This window comes from Phyllopteryx taeniolatus, chromosome 2, assembly GCF_024500385.1.
Source record: "Phyllopteryx taeniolatus isolate TA_2022b chromosome 2, UOR_Ptae_1.2, whole genome shotgun sequence".
Taxonomy (NCBI): domain Eukaryota; kingdom Metazoa; phylum Chordata; class Actinopteri; order Syngnathiformes; family Syngnathidae; genus Phyllopteryx; species Phyllopteryx taeniolatus.
Window position 1 is genome coordinate 40,841,218 of NC_084503.1, and position 17,749 is coordinate 40,858,966.

Sequence of the window (17,749 nt, forward strand, 5' to 3'; positions counted from 1 at the left end):
ATAACTAAATGTACTATGTTTATTCAAATTAAATACATTCAAAAAGAAGTAGCACCATTAGAGTAACAGTGTAGGAAATTGATTAGAGCGATTCTTCGACTCTCTTTCACATGCACATTTTATTCGGAGTTACAGCCATCTGTGATTAAAGGCATGTACTGACGAGCTCTATTCATCTGTGAGCTGTGCTTTGGTCTGATTGTCAGGCGGGAGTAGTTTGCCAAGATGGTGTCCCGTGGTGATCCCGTAGGCATTGGACATCTGTTCCTCCTTCACCTTTGTTCGGAGCAAGAACCCCTGTTCAAAGCTGAGGTCAAACCATTCAGATGGTGCAAAAGTCAGAGACTTTTCAAGCAGCAGTCCTTTGAGCCGCACACTCCACTCTTCTAGCATTGCAGTTCGAACTACAGCAGGGCAATGAGCTGGACCCCAGAAAATCTGAGGAGCAAGGACCTGAAATCCACAGAAGTGCAGAGTGCCATTCTGAAAAAAAAAAACAAGACACAAATATCAAGTGAAGCAAAAAAGTACAGTATGTCATCCAACGGGATAACGGCTTGAAGGTTATTATTTTGAATGAAATTTTTAATCAGTAATTGAATCTTAGGTTGACCGAGGTACATGGAAATAGAAAACAGCTGCGCTGGAGAAAATAAATCGCAGTATTTACATATTATATACTGTGTGTGTGTGTGTGTGCATATGTATATATATATGTATATATATATATATATATATATATATATATATAGTGTGTACGGAAAGTTTTCAGACCGCCTTCAATTTTTCATTCTTTGTTATATTGCAGCCATTTGTTAAAATCCATTTGTTTCCTCATTAATGTACACACAGCACCCCATATAGTTACAGAAAAAAACATAATTGTTGAAGTTTTTGCTGATTATTTAAAAAAACTGAAATATCACACAGCCGTAAGTATTCAGAGCCTTTGCTATGACACTCATATATTTAACTCAGGTGCTGTCCATTTCTTCTGTTCATCCTTAAAATGGTTCTACACCTTCATTGGAGTCCAGCTGTGTTTGATTATACTGAATGAACTTGATTAGGAAAGCCACACACCTGTTGATATAAGACCTTACAGCTCACAGTGCATGTCAGACCAAATGAGAATCATGAGGTCAAAGGAACTGCCTGAAGAGCTCAGAGACCGAATTGTGATAAGGCACAGATCTGGCCAAGGTTACAAAAAAATCTCTGTGTCACTTAAGGTTCCTAAGAGCACAGTAGCCTCCATAATCTTGAAGTGGAAGACGTTTGGGACGTCTAGAGCTGGCCAAACTGAGCAATCGGGGGAGAAGAGCCTTGGTGAGAGAGGTAAAGAAGAACCCAAAGATCACTGTGGCTGATCTCCAGAGATGTAGTCGGGAGATGGGAGAAAGTTCTAGAAAGTCAACCATCACTGCAGCCCTCCACCAGTCGGGGCTTTATGGCAGAGTGGCCCGACGGAAGCCTCTCCTCAGTGCAAGACACATGAAAACCCGCATGGAGTTTGCTAAAAAAAAAACACCTGAAGGACTCCAAGATGGTGAGAAATAAGATTATCCGGTCTGATGAAACCAAGATAGAACTTTTTGGCCTTAATTCTAAGCAGTTTGTGTGGAGAAAACCAGGCACTCCTCATCATCTGTCCAATACAGTCCCAACAGAGAAGCATGGTGGTGGCAGCATCATGCTGTGGGGGTGTTTTTCAGCTGCAAGGACAGGACTGGTTGCAATCAAAGGAAAGATGAATGCGGCCAAGTACAGGGATATCCTGGACAAAATACTTCTCCAGAGTGCTCACGACCTCAGACTGGGCCGAAGTTTCACCTTCCAACAAAATAATGACCCTAAGCACACAGCTAGAATAACAAAGGAGTGGCTTCAGAACAACTGTTCTTGAATGGCCCAGCCAGAGTCCTGACTTAAACCCAATTGAGCATCTCTGGAGAGACCTGAAAATGGCTGTCCACCAACTTTCACCATTCAACCTGACAGAACTGGAGAGGATCTCCAAGGAGGAATGGGAAAGGATCCCCAAATCCAGGTGTGAAAAACTTGTTGCATCATTCCCAAAAACACTCATGGATGTACAGCTCAAAAGGGTGCTTTTACTAAATACTGAGCAAAGGGTTTGAATATTTATGGCTGTATGATAGTTCATATATATATATATATATATATAAAACTTGGGTTGTAATATACACACAGAGCGGCGGAAATAAGTATTTAACACTATCATTTTTCTCAAAGGTGCTACTTACATGAACATTTCACCAGATGTTGGGAACAACCCAAGTAATCCAAATACACAAAGAAAATAGAACAAATAAGCTCAGAAATGAAGTTGTTTGTAACAATGTGAAATGACACAGGGAAAAAGTATTGAACACACCAACTGGTATTTATTAAAAGCCTTTGGTTGCAATGACAGCTTTAAGATGCCACCTGTCTGGAGAAACTCGTCGCATGCATTGCTCTGGTGTGATTTTGGCCCATTCCTCCACACAAGCAGTCTTGAAGGTTCCGTGAGCTTCTTTCATGGACCTTGAGTTTCAGTTCTTTCCATAGATTTTCAATTGGATTCAAGTCAGTTGATTGGCTGGGCCATTCTAGCAGCTTTATTTTTTTTCTTTGAAACCAAATGAGAGTTTCTTTGGCAGTATGTTTTGGATCATTATCCTGCTGAAATGTCCACCCTCGTTTCATTTTCATCATGCTCGTAGATGGCAGCAGATTTTTGTCAAGAATGTCTCGATACGTTTGCCCATTCATCCTTCCCTCAATAATGTGAAGTTTACTAGTACAATTTGCTGAAAAGCAGCCCCTCATCCAAACAGTTAAATTTTGCTCTCATTCTACCAGACTATATTTTCCCAGTATTTAACTGGGTTCTCCAACTGTTATTCAAGTAAACTTTAAACGAGCTTTGACATGCTTCTATTTTTTCCAGCAATGGGGTCTTGCGCAGTGAGCGTGCATCCAGGTCATGGCAGCGGAGTACATTACTCCCTGCTTTCCTTGTGACAAGAGTACCTACTAATTCCAGGTCTTTTTGAAGCTCTCCACTGGTGGTCCTTGGCTCTTGGACAATTCTTATGATTTTTCTTTGCACTCCTCTGTCAGAAATCTTGCGAGGAGCACCTGATCGAGGCATATTTATGGTGGTATGATTGGCTTTCCACTTACGAAAATTGGCCTCAACCGTGCTCTCTGGAACATACAGAAGCTTAGATATGCGCCTGTAACCAATGCCATCGTTATGTTTTGCAACAATAAGTTTGCCATGGTCTTGAGACAGCTCTCTGCTCTTACCCATCATGAGATGTGTCTTGACTCACACCTTGGCAATGAAAACTTTTTGTAGGCCATCAATTACGACTGAACCAGCTGATATTCATTTACACTGACACAGGCGGGGCCGGGGATTGAACCCCGGTCCTGAGAACTGTGAGGCAGACGCTCTAGCCAGTCGGCCATATATATATATATATATATATATATATATATATATATATATATATATATATATATATATATATATATATATATATATATATATATATATATATATATATATATATATATATATATATATATATATATATATATATATATATATATATATATATATTGACAATTTAACTTTACTAAAATTAAAAAATACTTGATTATTTTCTATTACAAATTGTATTGCATCTACCAACACAGATATGGATATATAAACCCATAAACTTAATATAATAACAGATGAAGTCCTATGTTGAATGTTTCAAGTAGTCTTGGGTGATTATTTATTCATCTGCAGAACATACCAGGCATTTGCATGCTTTCCACATGGCAGGAGTCATTTATTTGTAAAACTATATGTAGGGTATGGGAGCAGCATTATTATACAGGTGTTACTTAGTTCGCAGTATTGCAGTGGGTGGCCCAATGGTTAAGATCATCGCCTGCCACTGTGGGGGACCTAGGTTCAAAACCCCAACTGGACCATCCGCCAACATCCCCCGGACTCACGGCTGTGGTGTCCTTGAGCAAGACACTGATACCCCGAAATGCTCCCCAGGTGCTTCAGCTGCCCCCTGCTCCAGTGTGTTCCACTAACATGTGTATGTGTATCTGTTAAATGCAGACAACAAATTTCGTGTGCATGCATGCATGTTCATGACAATAAAAGATGATTCTTCTTCTTCTTCTTACAATTGAGAGGACTCAAGAGACATTTGTGTTTCTTGATTTCGTTACTGGTGAAAACACACTGTCCCGCTACAAAGCTACAGTATCTACTATAATGATCAGCTGTCAACTACAGACTTGCAATGTAGAGATGAACACCAATCAAATCAAGGCATTTCATACCCATGTGAACTGAATGGAACTGAACTCCTTTGGGGGAATATGCCATTAACGTAAAGGTAATTACATTTTGGGGAGAAGCATTTATTTTTTCAAACTGACAAGGAGACATCTGCTTTAGTTCAGGGTTTCCCAACCTTTATTGAAACAAGGCACCCATTTTAAATAGATAGATGAACAAATATATATTTATAACTAATAAATAGTACATTTCAGAAAAATGAAATGAAATTGGATAATTTCACTACATTAGTTAAATGGCCTGTCAAGAGCAAACTACAATATTTGCTATGTTGAGATGTGAGTAGATTTACCAGCAATCCATCCTCACCTGTAGAGGCCACAGTGCGACATTAATATCTCCATTGATGCCATCGGGGCGAAACATTGATTCTGTAGCTCCAGTTGTAAAGGACAACATTGCTTTCTTGTCCTGAGGGGAAACATCAAAACACATACAGTATTTTAATAATTGTGCTAATGGCAAGGACCTTACATGACACTTACATGAAAATAATTGTTTATAATTTTTGATCATTTTAAACATGAACAAGTGAAGTTTACTATTCTACTGATAAATTATATTTTTAGGCTATAAAATCTGATAGTTTGTATTGACCCTTAACAAAAAGTTGACCATAGATTATATTATGTATCATGTAATAAAAATATAAAGAAATATATACCAGTAAATTTAAGATACTGTAGTGTATTGTACTGCATTTATTTATTGCAGTACAGTGCTATCTATGAGATGCACTGTATAAAAACGGATGCATTTTAATGTCATTGTCACAATTCTATATACAGTAGTGAAGTAGCTCCTCCAAGACAGACCTTGAAAATACCGTTATTGTACATCTTTTCCAGGGAGAAAGCAAAGCCCTGGGTCAGCACTCGGTCCATCCATCCCTTCATGATGGCAGGTACACTAAACCAGTATAAAGGAAACTGCAGAAAGACATTAAAAGATTTTGGTTTAATTAAATAATGTCCCCTACATTTTGCATAATGCTCAAAGAGGACGTAATCCCTTTTTGTTTCCACAATTTAAAACAGCTCCCAGGTGTCTTAATAACATGTATTGTATGTGACATGCTTTTGTTTGTCTTGTTTGAGTCTGACTGAAATTAGCCTGTTTTCAGGGGGTGGGTATCTGCTCGCCAGTGACAGAACACAAAATCAATCTGTATGCTGATGATATTCTTCATTTACAGGAACCCAAGTTGTCTCTTCAGGCAGTCTTCAATCTCATTAAAACATTTTCACAAATATCGGATTACTCTATCAACTGGACAAAATCAACAATATTCCCAATAACAACAAACTCATGGAATCCTACAGATCAAATTCCAGATTACGCCATTCCTATCGGAAACATTAAGTATTTAGGTATTAATATTTCGCCAAAACTCACAGAGCTAACCAATCAAAATTTCTGGACTTCTCAGATGAAATCTCAGATGATTTAAAACACTCGAATAATTTACCTATATCACCACTGGGAAGAATAGCCACAATAAAAATGAAAACCTTACCTCAAATAAATTATTTATTCTCGATGATTCCATTTAAACCCACATTTAAATGGACATTATATACTGCCGTAATTAATTTTTATTTAAAAAATTAGAACAATAGAATTACAATCATTGCTCGTTGCGTTAGCTATCGCTTAATTTTTTTTTTATTAAACTGGAAAAATAAACAAACCATTAACATCAATGCAGTCATACGTTACCCTGTCAAATTGGAATGAAAGTGTAGGCTACACCTTTTTCATAACCTCTAGGTGGGGGCATATTAGAATGAAAGTGTACACCTTTCTCATAACCTCTAGATGGCGGCATACATTTATAAAATGTGAAAGCTTTTTCATTTTCGGCTATACCCATGTATAATGCGCACTATTGACTTTTGACAATTTCTTTGGGTAAAATATGCGCATTACACAGAAATTACGGTATGTACTTTATAATTTTTTCTCACACTTCAGACTGATTTGCATGATGAAAGGACACATGCATGGAGTGGGGGATCTTCTCTTCTTGACCCTGTGTTTGTCATCTGTGGGGTGGGACTTTCTTTACTCGTTCCCGATCTCAGGGGCGGGGGACCACTGTAATGGCCTCCCTGGGAGCATTTATGGTGGACTTGCCCATGTTCTGTGGGTGCTGGTGCGATGCCAGCTGGTGCCCGCCTTGGTCCCCCGCTCTGGCTACTGGTGGGGGGTCAGTGGGGCTGCCCTGTCGCGCCTCGGCCTGATTCCTCCTCTTCTCCCGTTTCTTGCGTCCCGCTGTGTTCGCCTCCTCCTCTTCTCGTGGGGAGGCTGTGGGGCCTGCTGTGGGGTTTTCGTCCCTGCCTGGTGTGTCTGGGTCTACCTCCCACACTCGGGGGGCAGGTAGTGGGTGCTGGCTTGAATGTGGGGGGATTCCCAGGGTCGGTGCTGCGGGGCTGGGTAGGGCGGCCCTCTCTGTCTGTGGTTATCCTCCCTAAGGGGCCCGACCTGCAGGATAATCACTCACCTAGCACACACTCACATCACTAATGTAAATATTTTTTTCACTAGTCACATCTGGGTACACACACATATCCAGGGTATCCTGGGGGACTGGTGTGGGGTTGGGAGAGTGCGGGTGCCGGACCGGGTTTCAGTACATCAGGGCTGTTTCCCGGTACAGGCGTCCTGCCCCTCTGCACTGCCTGCCCCCAGGATTTTAATGCATTACACATTACATTGGGCAATGCAGCCCTTTGGGGGGCACAAGCCAGTGCAAACTGTAGGCCAGTCCCAAGCCCGGATAAATGCAGAGGGTTGCGTCAGGAAGGGCATCCGGCTTAAAACTTTACCAAACAAATATGAGCGTTCATCCAAAGAATTCCATACTGGATCAGTCGTGGCCCGAGTTAACAACGTCCGCCACTGGCACCGTCAACCTGCAGGGCGACGTTGGAAATTCAGCTACTGTGGGTCGAAGTCGAAGAAGAAGAAAAGGTGGAAAGCGGGTTCTTTGGCAGAAAGAGAAGAGGAAAGCACAAAGCCTAAAACTGAATGTGAGGACTTTGAATGTTGGGACTATGACAGGAAAATCTCGGGAGTTGGTTGACATGATGATTAGGAGAAAGGTTTATATATTGTGTGTCCAGGAGACCAGGTGGAAAGGCAGTAAGGCTAGAAGTTTAGGGGCAGGGTTTAAATTATTTTACCATCGCGTAGATAGGAAGAGAAATGGAGTAGGGGATATTTTAAAGGAATAGTTAGCTAAGAATGTCTTGGAGGTGAAAAGAGTATCAGATCGAGTGATGAGGCTGAAACTTGAAATTGAGGGTGTTATGTATAATGTGATTAGTGGCTATGCCCCACAGGTAGAATGTGACGTAGAGGTGAAAGAAAAATTCTGGAAGGAGCTAGACGAAGTAGTTCTGAGCGTCCCAGACAGAGAGAGAGTCGTAATTGGTGCAGATTGTAATGGACATGTTGGTGAACGAAATAGGGGTGATGAAGAAGTGATGGGTAAGTACGGCATCCAGGAAATGAACTTGGAGAGACAGATGGTGGTAGACTTTGCAACAAGGATGCAAATGGCGGTAGTGAACACTTTTTTCCAGAAGAGGAAGGAACATAGGGTGACCTACAAGAGCGGAGGGAAAGGCACGCAGGTGGATTACATTTTGTGCAGACGATGTAATCTGAAGGAGGTTACCGACTGTAAGGTAGTGGTAGGGGAAAGTGTGGCTAGCCAGCATAGGATGGTGGTGTGTAAGATGACTCTGGTGGTGGGGAGGAAAATTAGGAAGACAAAGGCAGAGCAGAGAACCATGTGGTGGAAGCTGAGACAGGACGAGTGTTGTGCAGCTTCTCGGGAAGATGTGAGACAGGCTCTCGGTGGACGGGAGGAGCTTCCAGAAGACTGGACCACTGCAGCCAAGGTGATCAGAGAGGCAGGCAGGAGAGTACTCGGTGCATCTTCTGGCAGGAAAGGAGAGAAGGAGAATTGGTGGTGGAACCTCACAATACAGGAAATCCTACAAGGAAAAGGGTTAGCTAAGAAGAAGTGGGACACTGAGAGGACCGAGGAGAGCCGAAAGGAATACATTGAGATGCGACACAGGGCAAAGGTAGAGGTGTCAAAGGCCAAACAAGAGGCATATGATGACATGTATGGCAGGTTGGACACTAAAGAAGGAGAAAAGGATCTATACAGGCTGGGCAGTCAGAGGGATAGAGATGGGAAAGATGTGCAGCAGGTTAGGGTGATTAAGGATAGAGATGGAAATATGTTGACTGGTGCAAGTACTGTGCTAGATAGATGGAAAGAATACTTCGAGGAGTTGATGAATGAGGAAAATGAGAGAGAAGGGAGACTAGAAGAGGCAAGCGTGGTGGACCAGGAAGTGGCAATGATTAGTAAGGGGGAAGTTAGAAAGGCATTAAAGAGGATGAAAAATGGAAAGGCAGTTGTGGAGGTATGGAAGCATCTAGGGGAGGTGGCTGTGGAGTTTTTGACCAGCTTGTTCAATAGAATTCTAGCGCGTGAGAAGATGCCTGAGGAATGGAGGAAAAGTGTGCTGGTGCCCATTTTTAAGAACAAGGGTGATGTGCAGAGCTGTGGGAACTATAGAGGAATCGAGTTGATGAGCCGCACAATGAAGTTGTGGGAAAGAGTAGTGGAGGCTAGACTCAGGACAGAAGTGAGTATTTGCGAGCAACAGTATGGTTTCATGCCTAGAAAGAGTACCACAGATGCATTATTTGCCTTGAGGATGTTGATCCAAAAGTACAGAGAAGGTCAGAGGGAGCTACATTGGGTGGTATTGCATGCGGAAGTCTGTAGTGTCAGAGAAGTATGTTAGAATAATACAGAACATGTACGAGGGCAGCAAAACAGCGGTGAGGGGTGCTGTAGGTGTGACAGACGAATTTAAGGTGTACGTGGGACTGCATCAGGGATCAGCCCTGAGCCCCTTCCTTTTTGCAGTGGTGATGGATAGGCTGACAGATGAGGTTAGACTGGAATCCCCGTGGACCATGATGTTTCCATTGGCATTGTGATCTGCAGTGAATGCAGGGAGCAGGTGGAGATACAGTTGGAAAGATGGAGGCATGCACTGGAAATCAGAGGAATGAAGATTAGCCGAAGTAAGACGGAATATATGTGCATGAATGAGAGGGGTGGTGGGCGAAGAGTGAGGCTACAGGGAGAAGAGATAGCAAGGGTGGAGGACTTTAAATGCTTGGGGTCAATCGTCCAGAGCAATGGTGAGTGTGGTCAGGAAGTGAAGAAACGGGTCCAAGCAGGTTGGAATGGGTGGAGGAAGGTGTCAGGTGTGTTATGTGACAGAAGAGTCTCTGCTTGGATGAAGGGCAAAGTTTATAAAACAGTGGTGAGGCCAGCCATGATGCACGGATTAGAGACAGTGGCACTGAAGAGACAACAGGAAGCAAAGCTGGAGGTGGCGGAAATTAATATGTTGATGTTCGCTCTCGGAGTGACCAGGTTGGATAAAATTAGAAATGAGCTCTTCAGAGGGACTGCCGAGGTTCGATGGAGACAACTTTTGGAGACAAAGTTAGAGAGAGCAGACTTAGATGGTTTGGTCACCTCCAGAGGAGAAATAGTGAGTATATTCGTAGAAGGATGATGAGGATGGAGCTGCCAGGCATGAGAGCTAGAGGAAGACCAAAGAGAAGGTTGATGGATGTTGTGAGGGAAGACATGAGGGCAGTTGGTGTTCGAGAGGAGGATGCAGGAGATAGGCTTACATGGAAAAGGATGAAGCGCTGTGGCGACCCCTAAAGGGACAAGCCCAAAGGAAAAGAAGAAGAAGAAGAAGAAGAAGACACATTACATTGGGCGGCTGTGGTTCAGTAGGTAGAGCAGGTCGTGCAGTGACCCAAGGGTTACTGGTTCGAATCCCGGCTACAATGTTGAAGTCCGCATGTTGAAGTGTTGTTGGGCAAAACACTGAACCCCAATTTGCTCCGAGTGGGCCTGGGAGTGCCTTGCATGGCAGCAGTCGCCCATTGGTTTATGAATGTCTGTGTGAGTGGGTGAAATTTAGGCTTTGTAAACCGCTTTGGGCACTGTGATAGTGTAAATAAAGCGCTATAGAAGTGCAGTCCATTTACCATTTACACACACTCATCCTCCTTTCTTTTAATGCACCACATAGACCCATCTCTGGGGGGCGGTGGGTCTTGGGTGGGGGGGGGGGGGGGCGATTTGGCTGGTCGGCAGGAGTGTCTGGCAGCTCAGTCAGGGACCTCGCAGTCATAGTAACACGGGGGGAGGTGGGGTTTCACTAGATTCATGGCGGTGCTCCTGAGGTGTCATTGTTCTAGATATATAATGATTTACTTTCCTCCTCTTGTTTACAGTTAGTGCTTTGTCTCTTGTTGTCTTCATTTCTCACTTCCATCTTGAAACCTTGTTCTGTTCGACTGATCTTCTCTGATTCTCAATAAATATCCATTATAATACTAAGAAACCACAGCGACAGCTTTAAAACTCCACTGTGACACAGTAAAACTGTTCCGGCATAAAAGGGATGCAGATCCTCCATTCTGCTTGACCTAAAACTCGAACAGGACATACACACAAAAAAAAGGGGGGGTGGGGGTGCCCTCCTATTGCGGGGTCTGCTCACATGAGATTGGCTATTGCTACAATGACAGCTTGGTCAGAACAAGGGGATGGCTACTTGTTCAGCCTAAATTGTATCTAAATTTTCCATTAGTGCGAATATTCAAGTGTGTGGTGTTTTTTGTGTGTGTGTGTGTGTATATATATATATATATATATATATATATATATATATATATATATATATATATATATATATATATATATATATATATATATATATATATATATATATATATACACTTGTGAAGGCACATGTTTATGGTTTCTGATCAAATTTGTTTTTAAGATGTTTTCAGTGTGGTGCATGATACACAGGCTAATTCATAAAACCAAGTATTTAAGATTATATTAGCATTCATCAGCCTGTGGGTGAAACTGCAATATTTATTCAATAAATCTGCAAAGAGTCACACACACAACGTTAACCTGAATTTAACAGCCACAGTTCCTCCTTGATCAGTGTTTTACATTAACTTTTGACATAGTTTGCTGACGAATCATTTGGCCCTCTGTGTTAACACATGCCATCACAAGTGGCCTCTGACCTGGAAGATGATGAGCTCAGCCTTTTCGACTTTACGTTGTTCGGCCACAATGTCTTCACTTAAGCGACCCTCCTTCCAGGCGTGCAATGTCTCCTCTCCATACTGGAAAAGCTCTGGATTCTTTAAATCACCTGGACAATACCAACATTGTCAGCACTGAATAGATACATTGATAAAGGTGCCAGGTTTAATTTTTAATGGCTGCAATTATTGTATTCAAATATCAATGTGCAATTTTGACATGCAGTTCCATTTAGGGTGGAAATGAAACAGGGCAGCAGTTGCTCAATCTGTAAGAAATTGGTCTTTGAGACCAGAGGGTCATAATTCAAATCTTGCTACAGAATTACTAGTTGTTGGACAGATGTTAGTCTGCTTCCTGATTTCTGTCGAGGTGCCTTCAAGCAAGGCACGGAAGCCCCCTGTCCCACAACTTCAGCTCAGTGGTGCAGAAAGGTTTCTATGCTCCATCACTCTGACATCACACAATGTATGTGTGTTCTTCTTTTTTTGTATGGTCTAAAACAGTATAATGCTACACAATATATTGGTCATTTTCAAATAATTTAATCACTAAAGGCAAAGATACTTTTGAAGAGAAAAATCAAATTGAGCGATATTTTTTATGCTGCCTTGGTTTTATAAGGCCCCTCCTTGAGCCGTCACCTTGTCGTGGTGGAGGGGTTTGTGTGTCCCAGTGATCCTAGGAGCTAAGTTGTCTGGGGCTTTATGCCCCTGGCAGGGTCACCCATGACAAACAGGTCCTAGGTGAGGGACCAGACAAAGCACAGCTCACAGACCCCTAATGATGACGACAATGGACTTCGTTTTCCCTTGCCCGGACGTGGGTCACCGGGGCTCCCCACTGGAGCCAGGCCTGGTGGTGGGGCTCGAAGGCGAGCGCCTGGTGGCCGGGCCTGCACCCATGGGGCCCGGCCGGGCAGAGACCGAAAGGGTAACGTGGGTCCCCCTTCCCATGGGCTCACCACCTGTGGGAAGGGCCATAGGGGTCGGGTGCAGTGTGAGCTGGGCGGTGGCCGAAGGCGGGGACCTTGGCGATCCGATCCCCGGCTACAGAAGCTGGCTCTAGGGACGTGGAATGTCACCTCTCTGGCAGGGAAGGAGCACGAGCTGGTGTGTGAGGTCGAGAAGTTCCGACTATACATGGATTGGACTCTGGTACCAGTTCTCTCAAGAGGGTACCAGTCCTCTCGAGAGGGGTTGGACTCTCTTCCATTCTGGAGTTGCCCACGGTGAGAGGCGCCGAGCAGGTGTGGGTATACTTATTGCCCCCCGGCTTGGCGCCTGTACGTTGGGGTTCAACCCGGTGGACGAGAGGGTAGCCTCCCTCCGCCTTCGGGTGGGGGGATGGGTCATGACTGTTGTTTGTGTCTATTCACCAAACAGCAGTTCAGAGTACCCACCCTTTTTGGAGTCCTTGGAGGGGGTGCTGTAGAGCGTTCCCGCTGGGGACTCCATCATTCTGCTGGGGGACTTCAATGCTCACGTGGGCAATGACAGTGAGACGTGGAAGAGCGTGATTGGGAAGAACGGCCCCCCCGATCAGAACCCCGAGCGGTGTTCTGTTATTGGACTTCTGTGCTCGTCACGGATTGTCCATAACGAACACCATGTTCAAGCATAAGGGTGTCCACACGTGCACTTGGCACCAGGACACCGTAGGTCGCAGTTCGATGATCGACTTTGTGGTCGTGTCATCGGACTTGCGGCCGCATGTCTTGGACACTCGGGTGAAGAGAGGGGGGCGGAGCTGTCAACTGATCACCACCTGTTGGTGAGTTGGCTCCGATGGTGGGGGAAGATGCCGGTCCGACGTGGCAAGCCCAAGCGTATTGTGAACATCTGGCAGAATCCCCTGTCAGAAGGAGTTTCAACTCCCACCTCCGACAGAACTTTGCTCATGTTCCGGGGGAGGCGGGGGACATCGAGTCCGAGTGGACCATGTTCCGCGCCTCCATTGCTTAGGCGGCCGACCGGAGCTGTGGCCGTAAGGTGGTCGGTGTCTATCGTGGCGGCAATCCCCGAACCCGTTGGTGGACACCAACGGTGAGGGATGCCGTCAAGCTGAAGAAGGAGTCCTATCGGGCCTTTTTGGCCTGTGGGCAGCTGATGGGTACCGGCTGGCCAAGCGGAATGCAGCTCTGGTGGTCGCTGAAGCAAAAACTCGGGCATGGGAGGAGTTCGGTGAGGCCATGGAGAAAGACTTCCGGATGGCTTCGAGGAAATTCTGGTCCACCATCCGGCGTTTCAGGAGAGGAAAGCAGTGCACCACCAACATTGTGTATAGTGGGGATGGGGCGCTGCTGACCTTGACTCAGGACGTTGTGAGTCGGTGGGGAGAATACTTCGAAGACCTCCTCAATTCCACCGACACGCCTTCCCATGAGGAAGCAGAGTGTGGGTTCTCTGAGGCGGGCTCTCCTATCTCTGGGTTTGAGGTCACCGAGGTAGTTAAAAAGCTCCTCGGTGGCAGGGCCCCGGGGGTGGATGAGATTCGCCCGGAGTTCCTAAAGGCTCTGGATGTTGTGGGGCTGTCCTGGTTGACACGCTTCTGCAACATCGCGTGGACATCGGGGACAGTGCTTCTGGATTGGCAGACTGGGGTCTTGGTCCCCCCTTTTAAGAAGGGGTACCGGAGGGTATGTTCTAACTACAGGGGGATCACACTCCTCAGCCTCCCTGGTAAGGTCTATTCAGGGGTGCTGGAGAGGAGTGTCCGTCGGGAAGATCTCGGCAGGGTCCTCGAGGGTGCATGGGAGTTTGCCCCAATCATGTAGTAGAGTATCAGAGTAGAGCCGCTGCTCCTCCACATCGAGAGGAGCCAGATGAGGTGGCTGGGGCATCTGATTCGGATGTCTCCCGGACGCCTCCCTGGTGAGGTGTTCCGGGCACGTCTCACAGGGAGAAGACCCCGGGGACGACTCAGGACACGCTGGAGAGACTACGTCCTTTGGCTGGCCTGGGAACGCCTCGGGATCCCCCCGGAAGAGCTGGATGAAGTGGCTGGGGAGAGGGAAGTCTGGGCATCCCTGCTAAAGCTACTGCCCCCGCGACCCGACCCGGATAAACGGTAGTAAATGGATGGATGGGTTTTATAAGGGTAAATCTTCTTGCATGTTAAACAGCCACGCTAAAAGTCCCATTCTCAAAATGTTATTAATTTAAAATTGTTGGCATTCATAGCAAAGGCAATCCTTACTGACAGACTAAATGGTGGTGTCCCACTGAAATACACTTCCAGCAAAACAGTAAAGACAAAAGTGCATAACGGTAAAAACATAAAAATCGTTTGAGTTGCACAATATACGTGTTCCTCTTCAAACTCTGTGGATACAAGTGCATCATGATCCAAACTCGTCATTGCATGTTTGCATGTTTCATGTTCAGGTTTCACATGCACATCTTATGACCATCAAATAAGGCTAATATGTTTTTCTCAAGTTAGAGTGGGCTAGAATATCAACATTTGTGCAGACAGTGCCAAACAAATACTACAATACATGAAAGGTTTTGTTTTTCATCATCTGAAATGTAATCGCAGTTGCGCGCCGTTGCCTTCAATGGGAACGACAACCTTTCCAACATGGCCGCCACGTAGGCACGTCGATTAGCCAGGCTGGCATATCTAATGTTCATGTCTATAAACCCAAAGCCCAAAAGAAGACGTTGTGTGCGGCCATGTGACTGCCTTGTGTCGTTTGACACAGACATCACAAGCAGTTACGTTGGGTTGGAGCAAACAGCACCCGATGTGGCAGTTGTAGTCTAAACAGATTTTCCTAAATTAATACATATTCATTCATATCTCAGAAATAACATTTATTTTGCTGTCTGCTACTGTGTAAATTTAAAATGGCTGCCTCACCCTGGCACTTCATCTCACAGATGCCTCTGGTGTATTCCAACAACATAATGAGGCTCTCTCCAGTGACATTAACAGTCAAGACAGCTTGAGTGAAAAAGATAACCAAAACAAAAAAGAAACTGCGGACTCTGAGGAAGTTTTCATGGAAAAGACATATTCAGCAATAAGACAAAAATGCCAGTTGCCAATAATTCAAATAGTCTTATCAGTCAAATTCATTGATTTTCAAAAGGAAATTCAATGGGCCATGTCTTTAACCTTATAAACTATATGAAAATGACACTTATACAGTATTTGAGGGATAGAAATTCGTATGATAAAAATCGAAAGATCACCAATTATGTCATCCTGTGTGGAGTTGGCTTCGAAGTTCATAGCATAAAGGTCTGACACGATGATCCGATAGCCTTGCATTGATAGCTCCTTAGCGGCCGTATCCCGGACTGCTTGGTTGAATGAGCCCAAGCTCTGGTGGGCATACACAATCAGGACTGTTTTCTGAGCTGTGACACACACAAACAGGTTTGAATAGTAAACATCCTTCCAAACATCCATTTTATATCGCGCTTTTCCTGTTCAGGGTCATGGCGAGCTGGAGCCTTTCCCAGCTGACTCTGGGGGAAAAACTACACCCGGGACCGGTTGCCTTTCAATCACAGAGCACATGACAGATGGACAACCATTCACTCCCACATTCACACAGTCACTGAGTGAGAGCTGAACCAACACTGCCTGGACAGAGGTCAGGTGGGAGAACCATTACACCATCAGTGACATATAGTAAGCCATTAAACAAATGTTAAGAAAAATGACCAATCTGACACTGGTGGGAGAGTATTAATGTAATATGCTTCCGGTCTGTTTTATCTCACAGGCAAAAAGCTTCAACAGATTGGAAGAAGAACAACATTCCTTTGTGGATGCAACACATGATCTGCAGCTGGATATCAAGTGATAGCATCAAAAGCTCTGTCACTGCTCACGCTGGGCACCAAAGTTCCATTTTTAAATGTTTTATCTATGTATTAAGACATCGCCAATGATCTGGGTTATGATCTAAAAAAAATGTATCTGTTGTTAAAACATAACCAGAAAATTAGTTTTTTTTCCCCAAACCAAATGTTACTCATCAAATATTAACATGGTGACATACAACATCAAGACTGCACAAACAGGGTTATTTTAAACTTCTATTGATGCTGCAGAGGTATTGCACAGTATCACCGACCCAAAGAAACATGCCCAGTAATTCTCTGTTAAAAGTCTCGAGTGCTTCCATGACACATGATGTTGACAAAAATATAGTTCTGTAATATCAGTTTCATCATTTTTAAAAGGATCAATTCAACATATTTTAAACGTCAGTGCTTGGAAGAAAGAGTTCACAGATTGATAAGACTTTGCTCTAAACAATTATAGGCTAATGTAGACTTACATTCAACCTCTTCTGGTTCAAAGACCCGAGAGTCTTCCGCTGCTTGCTGCTGTTCATCCCTCCAATTCTCCTCCTCGGGAGGCGCTTCCATGTTGTGTCTGCTGGATCAGTATGCGCTGTAGCTCAGCTTCTTGTGGCTTTTATACACCCTGTAGCCCTCTTTGCGTGAGAAACATGGTTAGATTGGACATGAGATGGTGCAAACGTGTCCCAGACTTACTGAACTACACACAAGCGGAAGAAAAAAAAAAAGTGTCGGCACACTGCAGGACCGGTTTAGTTTAGGATTTTTTTTTTTTTTTCAAAGGGAGGAGGCTAAAGTGTGTGTGCGTGTGTGCAATTTAGTCAAGCTGTGGAGTCACTCAGGCAGGAGAATAAGATTGGTTTCACTTGGCCTGGAAAAGAATGTATGACACTTTCAAGGGATTATCCGACAGGCGTCATGTGGCCCAAAACACTTTAATCTGACTTAATTTCCCTTTGTCAGAAGTAAAAGTGAAGGAGGGCGTCCATTTGCTAAAGCTGAGGTAATTCAATCAAGTCCCTTCCATAATGTCACCTGTCATCAGTTTCTGTGTGAACACACAACAATGACTGACTGCTTTTAGTTTGGCCATACTGCAGCTTTCTATTGTATCAAGTGTTTGCCCTTATCAGCATTTTAAAGGTCCGTATTTTATATTTCTGAGGATTTCATGTCCTCCATACCACACCAAACAAACAGAATAATTTGATCTTGGACTTGAATAATGAGCAGTATATCCACGTCACAACGACACCTAAATCTGATCCACCCGTTTTGCATGCCTTTTGCCTTTATATATATATATATACAATATACAAACTGCATGCATGTCAAACTTAAAACAGATCA

General features: G+C 44.2%; 1 protein-coding gene across 2 annotated transcripts; it reads right to left on the minus strand.

The window, feature by feature from the left end:
• LOC133474486 (NAD(P)H dehydrogenase [quinone] 1-like) lies at positions 1-17,137 on the minus strand. 2 transcript variants are annotated; one of them, XM_061766277.1, is made up of 6 exons: positions 16,876-17,135; positions 15,776-15,943; positions 11,555-11,685; positions 5,200-5,313; positions 4,694-4,795; positions 1-483 (listed from the first exon to the last, which is right to left on the minus strand). In XM_061766277.1, exons 1-6 carry the CDS (start codon positions 16,964-16,966, stop codon positions 169-171), a joined length of 921 nt encoding a protein of 306 aa, XP_061622261.1. In that variant the 5' UTR covers positions 16,967-17,135; the 3' UTR covers positions 1-168. The 2 variants fall into 2 exon arrangements, with proteins under 2 accessions (XP_061622261.1, XP_061622262.1); XM_061766278.1 differs by lacking the exon at positions 15,776-15,943 and having other exon boundaries at positions 16,876-17,137.
• Between the last annotated feature and the right edge of the window lie 612 nt (positions 17,138-17,749).

Excerpts from the sequence above, each read along its gene's own strand:
- LOC133474486 (XM_061766277.1), bottom strand. The coding sequence starts at position 16,966 with ATGGAAGCGCCTCCCGAGGAGGAGAATTGGAGGGATGAACAGCAGCAA. Across the intron at positions 15,944-16,875 it reads TGAACCAGAAGAGGTTGAAT|CTCAGAAAACAGTCCTGATT; the intron begins GTAAGTCTACAT and ends TGTGTGTCACAG. Across the intron at positions 4,796-5,199 it reads ACAATAACGGTATTTTCAAG|GACAAGAAAGCAATGTTGTC; the intron begins GTCTGTCTTGGA and ends GTTTCCCCTCAG.